The sequence below is a fragment of the Nannobrachium achirus genome (genome assembly GCF_963921795.1).
Source record: "Nannobrachium achirus genome assembly, chromosome: 5".
In the NCBI taxonomy this organism is placed as follows: domain Eukaryota; kingdom Metazoa; phylum Chordata; class Actinopteri; order Myctophiformes; family Myctophidae; genus Nannobrachium; species Nannobrachium achirus.
In genome coordinates this window covers 25,953,763-25,966,071 of record NC_137814.1, presented here as the reverse complement: position 1 = coordinate 25,966,071, position 12,309 = coordinate 25,953,763, and the positions used below count along the sequence as shown (strand labels likewise).

Genomic DNA, 12,309 nt, shown 5'->3' with positions numbered 1-12,309 from the left:
TGGTAGTACAACAACGCCTTCTTCAAATTCAACTCAACTCAGCTACATGTCACATCTACAGTTTTTAGTAAAATTATTTATTATCCAATGATTATTTAATTATTTGTCGTATCACAGGGGGCTTGGGGGAGACCGGAACCAGACCGGAACAGGGACAGCCTTGCGTATACGCCAGACGCGCAAGAACTACGGTACTCCTTTAAGAACCTCTCCAGTCCAGTCGGAGGCGCCAATGCACCTCTAAGCTGTTTGTCAAACGCCAAGAATAAACCCTAAAGAAAGAAACAGTCAAGGTTGCCATGTCTGCTTATTATAAGCGACATTGGGCTTGTTTTTCCTGTAAAATTATACTCTATGGCAGGGGTGGGCAACTTTGATGATGGAGAGGGCCACTATATTTCCACCTTCACTCCAGAGGGCCACAATGCATATTGATACGTGCTACTTTGTCATTCAAGTATCTCATACAAAAGAAGCAACAATAGCAGATCTACAAGCTCAAAACGCATCGCGCTGTGATGCGTTTTGAGCTTGTAGATCGGCTATTTTTGCTTCTTTTGAATTGGAATCCTGAATAATTTTTTGTAATTTTTTAATTGGAATCCTGAAATGTAACATTTTGATTTAATTTCAAACACATTTAGTTATATATTCATGTTGACTCTATGAACCTAAATACAAATACCTATTTGGACAAAAAAAAAAATACATTTGAATACCATTAAGCTACTAATATAGACTGGCGGAATTAAAGCAGGTCATGTTTCGAAATGTAACAGCTGAAATCAATAATATATCAGTATTCCGGTATCAACCTGCGGGCCGCATTAAGTGAAGGTGGGGGCCGCATGTGGCCCCCGGGCCGCCAGTTGCCCATGTATGCTCTATGGGTTCGACTTGCCTGGCTCCAGCCAATAGACCCGCCCACTCTCTGAGTGGACTGCTTCTCAGCGCAGAGTCTGAAATCAGGCTAGGGTTCGACAGTGGTTTGAAAATATTAGCATGTCAAGGACCCCCCCACCCCCACCCCCCACCAAATTCATTATGTAATATATAATTAATTAGCCAAGGACCCAACGGCGCCGGAGCCGGGGTTTTTTGGACCGGACTGCCACCCCACTTTTCATGATATCGACCCATTCTTCTGTAATTTTGTCTCTCTTTTTTCCCCCAAACGGCGCTATAGTCCCAACGTTCCCAATGACTTGCTGGAGGTCGCCGCGACCCCCTTACACATGCTAATTGCTTTTAATCTAATACACAAGTATGTCTGTGCTAAACATGTTCAACCGGTTCTGTATCCCAATTGTTGAAATGACGGCATGCAGGCTTCAGTGGTGTGAAGTAACTGCATGATTACATGCAGCCTACTCATAGCCTACTGTAGGCCTACTTTATTTTTCTTTATGGAGTAGGCTTATTTCGATAGCCTACTTTTACTTCTACTCCACTACATCTCAGAGGCAAATATTGTGGGCTACTTTTACTCCACTACAAATATTTGAAAACGGTTAGTTTGCAAATTCGATTATTATAAAGGCATATTAACCACTTCAGCCCTCAGCCCTTGGTCTATTTGAAGATACAAGCTCACAATGTGACGCATATTGTGAGCTTAGATCTGCTAAAATATGTTATACAAACAATTGTGAAAACCTGTCAAATCAAATGGGACATTCTGCATGACTAGGCCTACTACTAGGCTACGTTTTATTACAGCCTACATTTTGATTACCCAAAACGTCATTACTCCAGGAGGCCTACATTTTGAACATGGGACTTTTAACAGAGTATTTCTACTTTTACATACTTTTAAAACATGTGAGTATTTTTTAATCACTGACGGCCTTTCTGATCGGCTCGCTCACTCTCATCAGTGCGATGCAGCAGCAGAGCAATTCATTTATGAGTTCTAACTTCTTCTAACTTTCACCATACAGTAACTCAGTAAGCTTGAATTTTCCTTACTTTATTAATTTAAACTTAATTTATTTTCTCGAATATACCCTAATTTTCAATGATGCGAGATTGCAGAAGATAATAGGCCAATTGAAATAAGAACAGCAAAACAATTCTGAAAACGACACTTGAAAGTTAAATTCTTTATCCAGAGCTACTTATAATAATTGTCATAACAACACATGGGCTATAGTTACTTAACAAAAGTCCGAGGTGTACGTTTGGTTGCGGTCATGACGTCATCATCTGGCCACGCCCACAATACCGTCCCCTCACTATTTTACCCCTGCCGGCGCTCCTGCAAGGACCCTCCATTTGTTTTGTTTTTTTGGTCAGGTACCACCCATGCAAGATTTGTGTTTTTTTCTTAGATCTACAAGCTCACAGCTTTTATGCGAATGGCTCGCTTCTTTTGGGCTTGTTTTCATTAATAGACTTGGTTGCGTATTCCTCTCACACAACACACAACCTGGCAACCCTGGAGCCTAGCAGTCCTTCTCTCTTTCCAACATGTCGGTGTACGGGCCAGTGGTGAAGATCCACCCGGTGGTTCTCGCCTCTATCGGCGACTCCTACGAGCGGAGGAACGAGGGCGCGAGCCGTGTTATCGGCACCTTGTTGGGTAAAGTAGACGTTGGCAGAAGAACGGCTGCGGGGAAGAAAAAAAAACTAAAGTTTATCATTTTACAAGCTAACGATTGCTAGCCTAGCAGCAGGCTAACTAACGCATGTCCACTAGCTAGCTCAATACAATGCATCTGGAATGGATGATGGTGAAGAGAGCTAACAGCTGGCCTCCTTGTTTCAACCATCCTTATCACCATCAAAGTTTTACTGGTTAACCTCATGATAAACAGCATTAACGTTTTGTTTAGCCGCATCCCGGCCGGTGTCGATAGCTCACCGAGTTGGCTTGCCAGTTGCAACTGGAAATCTGGAATGGATGCTGCAAACTAACCATTGGCTCATGTTTGTGATGATGATGGTTGATGTGTTAGACATTTGAATGATATTATATGTTATAATAATCAACGTGTCACGGTGATTGATAGTCATAGCCATAGGTGTGTTGTCATAATGATGTTTATATGATGGTATGTTATAATGTGTTAGGTCAGGTGTGATCATGTTGATTGATTGAATACTTTATTTGCAGTTTACATAGGGAAAGCACAGTACATTTCAGATACAGGGATTTAAACCCAAGAAAGCTCATTGGATTGTTTACATTGTTGTCCTTTTGTACTCAATTAAATGACAGACAAATAACTCAATACAATGCAAAAAGTCAGAAATCAGAAATAATAACAATAATAAAAAAAAAAACATACATTTACAGTGAACGGGTGAGGTGTGGCTAAGCTTTGTATTTTTGCCAGTTTCGAGTTGCAGCCACATGTATGTCATAATGATGCATTATTATGATGTTTATAATGATGCGTTATGATAATTGTGTCAGATCATGGTGGGTTTGTACTGTGTCATGAATGTGTTGTGGTCTCTGTTCCTCAGGAACCGTTGACAAGCACTCTGTCGAGGTGACCAACTGCTTCTCTGTCCCCCACAACGAGTCAGAAGATGAGGTGGGTTATTGATGCCGCAATTTAATACAAATGTACCAAACTGTGACGGTAAGTCACGGTATATTGCTAAATAAAGGGATTAATATGGAGGGACAGTGAATACAATTCCCGACGCTGCCGCGGCAGGTGCCAGCCGTTACCTAACCCTAACCTCAGTACAACTATACCTAACCCTAACAGCCGACGGTCCTACCTGCCGGTCCTATCTGCCGGTCCGTGCAGCGGCTGCCGGTCCTACCTGCTGGTCCGTGCGTTCGAACTGTCGGTCCTGTTCTGTGCCTGTCGCGGCAATTCCGCGGCAGACGCGGGTGCCGGGAAGTGTATTCGCTCTTTCTGTTAATATGACCTACTTATTGATGATTGCACCACTCAGCTGTAGATATGTCTTGATGTGTGTTGTAGTGTTAGGGGAATAAACACGTAGTGTTAGTGGAATAAACCGTGTATTTTTATGAAATGGTCCTGGGGTCAACTGTGTGGTTCTTGACAACAGGTTGCTGTGGATATGGAGTTTGCCAAGAACATGTACGACCTCCACAAGAGGGTGTCACCCAGTGAGGTCATCATTGGATGGTGAGAGAATGCACGACGGGAGTCGTGAACTGATTATGTTTGAATCCTTTGTCATCTTTCGTTGTAAAACTGTTATCGTTGTAAAATGTAATTCTAACTCAAGTGGGAGACAGAGTCCAGAACAGCAACTACTGTGGTGAGCAATATCGTTAAGATGATGTTTATCTTCAATCCAAATTTGCAGCACAACATTCTTCAGCATTTTTAGGAGAAGGTTATCGTTCATCACTGTGGATGCTCACATAATTATCCTTATGAACATGGAACAAAAAGTTCTGAAATATGTTTTTTGCAAGATTGTTTCTGTTGTTGTAACAATCAATGCTTCTAGGCAATACCTTTTATACTGTTGTGTTCTGTTCTGTTTATGTCCCTTTTTAAACGGTGGCCCATTATGAGCAGTACAGCTGAATAAGCAACTGATAGGCTACGATTACGCCTAACTTTATGTGCACCGCTCACTTCGCACTGGTTCGATTTTTTTTAAATGGTTTTCAATGGCAGCAGAGCGTTTTGTTGGCATTGCGCCACTTTCTGTGTGTTGTGCACACCTTTGGTTTATGTGTTATATAGTAGAGAGTATTTGAATTAGATAAATGCTCGAGAAATGCTGCTTTTTCCCCTCTGTCCAATCACAATGAGTCAAAGCTGGCAGACAAAAAGGCGCTGCAAGCTACTCCGTTTTTGCTACGCTGGCTGCATAAAACAGGTGGCCGAGCACAAGAGCAACCTGCATTCATCAGGCTGCAACCACCTGCGCACACACGGGTGTGACCGTAGCCTTCGGCATTGGCAGAGAAGATTTGGCAAATCTTTCATGGGCGCAACCCACATCCTGAGCTGTGCTGCTCATCCCACAAATGCATGCCATTTTAAAAGGAAAATAAACTTTCCAATGGTACAAACTAAAGCTATTGCCAAGAAGCATAATGTATCAAACGAGAATGTCTGAACTTTTAATTTGATGTTTAGTTATCTTTTATAGTTATGACTCTTAATTTGTGGACAACCTTTCTCTACTAGAAGAACCTATGCTGGGCCAACAATTAATCTATGTAAATGATAATCGATGAATCTAAAACATTTGACAAAATAATAGTAGACACAGCCATCTCCAACAAGCTCACAATGCATGAGTTTGCCATTCTCCACCACTTTTACAAGGCACCGTTGCCTGGCGACATACAAAGCAATGCTTACGTGGCTCATCGGAAAAAGTAATCAATTAAATAATAATCGCTAGGTAAATGAGCAACAGTTGCAGCCCTAATGTAGGGGTGGGCGATATGGAAAAATACAATATCACAAATCACAATATTTTCCCAAGCTGTATCACGATACACGATTTTATCACGACTTTTTTTCACGTTGGTTTTTATGGTTATTTTTCAAGTTACTTCACAAAAACTAGACTCTCTGGGTTCCTTGGGAGGTCTAAATTCATCTTTACAAGTATGTAACTCTGACAGTATACAAATGAATGGACCCTTACGGGGTCCATTTGGTTTCATTTGTATACTGTCAGAGTTAAGTGGAGACCTTGACATTTTAAAGTTTGAGAACTACTGATTTAGACCAAAATGCAGGTTTGAATTGAATTCTGCGATGAATCTCTGTATTAACGATTAAACAGGATTTTTTACAAGGCCACCTCAGTTGTATCACAATATATACGATATCTCTGAAAAGGCATATCGTGGAGACATTGTATCGTCTCAACGATAATTATCACTATATCCCTACCCTAATGGTTGTACTCTCATCAACAGGTATGCCACAGGCTTTGACATCACGGAGCACTCTGTGCTGATCCACGAGTACTACAGCCGTGAGGCCACCAACCCCATCCACCTGACTGTGGACTCAGCCCTGCAAAGCGGCAAGATGAACATCCGGGCCTACGTCAGGTGAGCTGGTCTGGGGACCCCCAGGGGTCTTTGGGGCCTTCCAGGAGATCCCCATCTAAATGATTGACAGTTCAGGAGAATCAGGACCAAAATTGACCTTTTAAAAAACCCATAAAAACTGGGTGGGAACGCATAGATTTGACCACTTTAACCATTATTTTATGCTTTAACTATTAAAAAATAGCAGATATACAAGCTCACAGCGAGCTTGTAGATCTGGAAAATCTTGAACATTAGTGCAAAAATCGCAAACAAATATTTTCAGATGAGGGGGGGAAGGGGGGGGGAAAGCTGTCAAATACATGTAATTCTAGGGGTCCTTGACAAAAAGGTTGAGCAACACTGATATAGAAACATACGTTTTTGTTTTAAAAACATTAGGATTTAGAAGACATTTTTAGATGTTTTTCAGATCTTAATGGGTTAAAGGAGTGACAAAATCACTGCTGCTTTAATATTTTATTTGACCAATCGCTAATAATGTGACCCAGAATGACACTTTGTTATCCCACCCCACAGTGCACAGATGGGCGTACCCGGGAAGACGGTGGGTGTGATGTTCACACCGCTGAGTGTCAAGTACGTCTACTATGACACTGAGAGGATAGGCGGTAAGGAGGATCCACTGCAATCAATGACGCTAAAAGCATCCATACTCATTTTTTCTGCAAATTTATGTTCTGTTTTCATATCGTAAAACATACACCCTCCACGTTAGCTCCAAGTTGAGGTCCCGCTTCGTAGGCTGCTGGCAAAGTGTGACACTGGCAAATGGTAGCCAACAGTGTTGATCTTGACCTTTTTCTGCACATTGTATCCAAAAAGAAAAGGTAGTCCCCACTCCTCAAAGATGTTTGAAAATTTAAGAGACGGGTTGAAACAAGACTCTTTTTTTTTTTTTTTTTCAGCCTGTGCCATGTTTTCTCCCATGCATCCGAAACGGGAGTAGTACTGACAACTGAGGACTGGGGTTGACTGGACACAGACTGACTAAAAAAGTGATTTAGAAAGAAAATCTGCTTTCTTGGAAAAGATCTGTTAATATTCTGTAGTTTAATCCTGCTCTTTGAAGCTTCATCTCTTTTCTCCCAGCCATAATCATAATCAACACATCACAGGTTTACAGGTGAAGAAGTGGTTGAAATGTGTTTTCGTGCACTTGCAATACTTTGACTAAATTGCCATGTCTTGACACCCCTAGCAGAGACTTGTCAGATGTTGAACTTACCTGCTAATGTCTTCATAATGCTTACTCAATTATGTAATATGCCAAACCCTTTCCCACTCTGATGGACATACTGTACATGGCCTTTCATTGTATGTGTGTTGCTAACAGCTGATTTATGTGTGTTTATGTAAATTAGTGGATCTCCTCCAGAGGACACGTGTGACTCCCGCTCGCACCAAGGGTCTGACCTCTGACCTGTCCCAGGTGGCCTGCTCTGCGTCCAGGGTACAGGATATGTTGGCCACCGTGCTGGCGTACATCGAGGACGTGCTGGTGAGTGTCCAACAGAGTTAGGACAGTGTCCATCGAAGGAATGGATGACGTTTATGAGGGACTATCAGAGGACCCCTGTTGCACGTCCATTCCCTTTTATTACACTCTTGGATGTTTGATTCTGATTTGTCAACCAAGGTATTCTGCAGTCTGTTATTTATGGTTCAGATCAATAGATTGTTGCTCATTTTTGATGATTGTTTTTTGACTTTGGTAGTTCTCTACACGCTTTTTCTAGAAAGTAGTCGCAGTATATCCATCTCCAGTGAGATCCAGTAGATCGTGCACGATCAACATGCATGCCGTGCCACGGAGTGGATGACAAAGACTGCACAAATCCATCAAACCGTTCGGGAGATATAAGCTAACTAGTTAGCTTTGTTTATTCTACGGAAGCTAGGCAGGATCAGGAAACAGAGAAATGGTCATTTTCTTGCAAAATCTAACATGGCAGTCATATACGGTTTGGAACTGTTTCCGGGTCAAATCGAGATGCGCTACTTTTTCAGCAGATAAACACCAGCATAATGTAGGATTAAATTAAATGAAAAAGAAATCTGTCATGTCTCGTCAATGGTAGTGGGGGCTTATAAAATAAGTCTGTTGTATCGTCAATGGTAGTGAGTTTTAATAATCATCCCTTCATGTCAGTAGGATCTGACACTTTTAGCAGTATATACACATACATACATACATAGAAACAAATATGTTTTGAGAAATTGTTGAAAGTACTTGTACGTGTCATTGTTCATTTTGTCATTGTTTATCTCGCAGTCTGGCAAGGTGACAGCAGACAACAGTGTGGGCCGTTTCCTAATGGACCTGGTCAACAAGGTGCCCACCATCTCAGCTGAGGACTTTGAGACCATGCTCAACTCCAACATCAATGTGAGTGTCATTCCACAGCCAGGAATCACAACACTGTTCATAATCATTACAATCATCATAATTATGGCTCCGTACCCAAAGTCGCTTGACACAAAGAAAAGGAAGGAACCAACTTTGACAAAGAGTTACGATAGTTGCAGTTCCTTCAGTTCGACATGTCCAATTAAACATTTTCACAAATAGACGATGCACAAGCTCACAACACGTGGCAATGTGATACGTTCTGAGCTTGTACATTGACTATTTTTGAATATAAAATGGGGAAATAGGGATTTAGTGGTTAAACCCACTTTGAACCTGGCATCCCTATTTTGGGAATGTCAGGCAAAACAATTCAAAAGTACAATATTAAGAAATTGCAGAAATAGCAGACCTGCAAGCTCTAACCATTTTGAAAATATTTGAAAAACTTACAAAATATCAAATCTTCTCTTTTGGAGGTCCTTGGCACAAAACATTTTCAGGTGGGGGTCTGCAGCCAAATAAATATCAATTTGGGGGTCCTTGACATGGAAAAACCTTTAGAACCACTGGTATAAGTCACTCTAGACTGAAGCTTCAGGCAAATAATTGAAATGTAAACACCTTGTTTCCTCCTTTGTCACAGGACCTGTTGATGGTGACCTATCTGTCCAACCTCACCCAAGCTCAAATAGCCCTGAATGAGAAGCTGGTGCTGCTTCAGGCAAATAAAGCTGAAGCTTCAGGCAAATAATTGAAATGTAAACACCTCGTTTCCTCCTTTGTCACAGGACCTGTTGATGGTGACCTATCTGTCCAACCTCACCCAAGCTCAAATAGCCCTGAATGAGAAGCTGGTGCTGCTCTGAGCAGGATTTTCTTTGCAGTGGTTAATATTTAATTTTTGTACACTATTTTTGCCTCAGATGATGAATAAAGGTGTGGTCAGGTATTGTTTGGAGTCGTGTTTGGTCATTATTATCAATGGCTATGTTCAGATCTACACTTTTATTCTGAGCAGGAGAAGACGATAATCATCAAGACAATTAAGTATGGAGCTGGATTTTGGTTCATTTTAATTATCTTTTATGACTTTGTTAATGACTGTTGTGATGCACAGGGTCCTGAATAATTCAAGTTCACAACTGTTTGGTCATTGCTTTAGGACAGGGATGTCAAACATACGGCCCGTGGGCTTGTAGAGCATACATTTCTGAGCATTTAGGAAAAAAAAGTAAGTCTCTAGCCCATTCCTGTCAAGAGTTATGATTGTTTTAAGAATTAACCTAACTAATGCCTGTTCACTGCAGGCTAGGTTTCTCCCACCTGGCAGTGATTGAGTTGATTGATTGGAATGTTAAGTGACCAGCTCTCTCTATCTCTTTGAAGATGACAGCATTGCTAGGAATGGGGTGGGGGGTCTGGCTATGAATAATACCTGAACATACCTACACTATTCGAACTGTACTCAAAGATTACACATATTAGACATGGAAATTAATGTTAAGAAAATAACTTATTTAAAAAATATAATAATAAAATGTAAAAGTTTTATTATTCAGATATTTTCTGAATATGCCATTATTGTTCATTACTTTTATTTGTATTATGAAATACAATAAAAATAATTGTCCTGCATCAATAATATATTTTTTAGCCATTTACAAATTATAGCAGAGACTATCAGGAATTGAATTATTCTATTATCAAATGGTTTATTCTCAGTGGCACTTCTTAAAGGAGTAGTTCACCTCCAAAATGCCATGGAGCCAATGGAGACTCATTCCTTAAACAGAAATTTGATTACAATAAATGCATGCCTATTGATTCCGGATGGGTCCCCATCCGGAATCAATGGGGGGAAGTGTACTATTATCACATTTTTGTCTTAGTAATGCGACAAATAAAATACAAATATATTATTGAACTCAAGTCTCCATGGCGTGAGTAATCAAAGAAAAAAAAAAGTCATTTTGGGGATGAACTACTCCTTTAAACAAATAGCATCTCTCGTACCTAACTGCAACTGTAATACCAATAATGAAAGTAGCTATTTTACTTAATAATGAACACAATTTGTAAAATGATATACTGCTATACTGCTAGCTATAGCAGTGGTTGAGACGACAGTAAGAAAAAAAGAGCGAACATGTGCGCGAGTGTGCATACCATCCGATCCGCGACTGGTTCGGCCCTCATTACATCAAGTCGCCTTTCATCCAATGCGGCCCTCACCCCAAAATGAGTTCGACACCCCTGCTTTAGGACAAATAGCTTTTATTTATCGCATTCAAGAGTGTTATTATGACAATCAGTACAAATTTGTGTTCTTCATGGTTTAGGCCCATTTGAAAAGTTGTAACAATATTCTACAAATTCAGTTACATTAACGTCTGACACAATAATATTGACAGACAATGCATAAAACAATTGTGACAAGACAAATTGATAAAGATTGAGAACTTTGTCTCTGAATAAATATGCATTAAAAACTGGGAACAACTAAATCATTCTGATATGTTTTTAAAAACCCTGTAAGAAGCTATGCCCCGCTGAGAGACATGTAAAGCTTTAGTGCAAAATCTGGGCATTAGAAAATGACAAATTAGTGCAGCAAGTCTAGGCAGTAGCAGCATTAATCTAGGATTTACAATCAAGGCTGTCAATCTTGTATTGCTGTTTTGATTTTGGTCACAGTAAAATCCTCTGTTGATTGAGTTAAAGCTGCAATCCAGAACTTATTTTAATAAATAAAAGGGTTATTTTAACCATTATGTATGGTTGAGTCACAGGGGTAGGTCAATACAATAGATGATGGATCTAATAGATCTAATACTGTTCATCTCCAGAGGTTGGTGGTGGTTAGTCCCTGCCTGGTGTCGGTTGGGTAGGACATCTAGTGGTTGACAAGTGGTACTGCCAGCCATGAGAAGTTTGGGGGAGACAAGGGTTCAAATCAGGTCATGAAACTTAAAGATTGCAGCTTTAATTAAACAGGACATTTTACCGTGTAAAAAAGCACCAAGCAAATCAAGGAGTGGCCTCTGCCGGTGCAGGTGCGGGTTCAGCAGCCGTGGAGGTGGTCTTGCCGCTCCCTTGCGGGGCTCTGATCATCTGGTCCACGTACAGGTAGCCCCGCAGCGCCCCGTCGTACACCGAGTCTCCAGCCGTCTTGGCGATCTCCGCAGCCCGCGCCGGGTAGTACATGGAGGCGCCCACGGTCATCAGGGCGGCGGGGAAGACCACGCGCTTCGTCCTGGACCCTCTCCCCAGGAACAGCCCGACGACACCGAGGAAGCCGATCACTCCGGCCCGGGGGTAGAACTCCTCCGGCGGGTTCTGCAGATAGGCGTACGACTCGTGTCCGCAGCGGAGCACGCTGTCGACCTTCGGCTTGAGCGCCCCGTAGGACGTCCGACACCAGGCCGAGTAGGGCGCCACCATCTGCCGGAGAGCGGAGATGCCCCGCTCCACCTGGCCGGCCTCGGGGGGGTCCACATGCCGAAGCTTGGCGTGCTCGGGGGCGATGTACAGCGAGAGCTCGTCCCTGTTCAGGCCGCCGGCGGCGGGCGGTTGATCTTCAGGAGCGGCGAACACGGTTATTGACATGAGACTCAGAGCCCCCGGCATGGTGCTTACACCTGTCACCTTGAACATGATCGTCGTGGTCCGTGTAGTGAAGTACGGTGGCCGCATAGGGACAACGTGCGGTGGTCACTTCCTTGTTTATTTTTATTTACTACATCATTACAGTGTAATGATTACACTACATTATTACACTACACTTTACTGCAGACAGTGCTTTATACTTGCACTTTGCAGCATACTTGCACTTTGCAGCATATCTTTCGTTTCAAATATTTTTATTGTCAAGCACTTTCAAAATTGTCAAGCATTTTCAAAACAAACACACACACACACACACACACACACACAC

At 41.8% G+C, this 12,309-nt stretch overlaps 2 protein-coding genes across 3 annotated transcripts; one reads left to right on the top strand and one right to left on the bottom strand.

Moving 5' to 3' along the window:
• Positions 1-2,442: 2,442 nt before the first annotated feature.
• Positions 2,443-9,324, top strand: eif3f (eukaryotic translation initiation factor 3, subunit F). Of its 2 annotated transcripts, none has more exons than XM_080725327.1 (8): positions 2,443-2,581; positions 3,472-3,542; positions 4,036-4,115; positions 5,885-6,022; positions 6,542-6,633; positions 7,387-7,523; positions 8,298-8,411; positions 9,164-9,324. In XM_080725327.1, exons 1-8 carry the CDS (start codon positions 2,470-2,472, stop codon positions 9,239-9,241), a joined length of 822 nt encoding a protein of 273 aa, XP_080581453.1. In that variant the 5' UTR covers positions 2,443-2,469; the 3' UTR covers positions 9,242-9,324. The 2 variants fall into 2 exon arrangements, with proteins under 2 accessions (XP_080581453.1, XP_080581452.1); XM_080725326.1 differs by lacking the exon at positions 9,164-9,324 and adding an exon at positions 9,019-9,157.
• Positions 9,325-10,661: 1,337 nt separating this feature from the next.
• LOC308284609 (MICOS complex subunit MIC26-like) lies at positions 10,662-12,028 on the bottom strand. The gene has a single exon (XM_080725289.1). It carries the CDS (start codon positions 12,000-12,002, stop codon positions 11,403-11,405), a length of 600 nt encoding a protein of 199 aa, XP_080581415.1. The 5' UTR covers positions 12,003-12,028; the 3' UTR covers positions 10,662-11,402.
• Between the last annotated feature and the right edge of the window lie 281 nt (positions 12,029-12,309).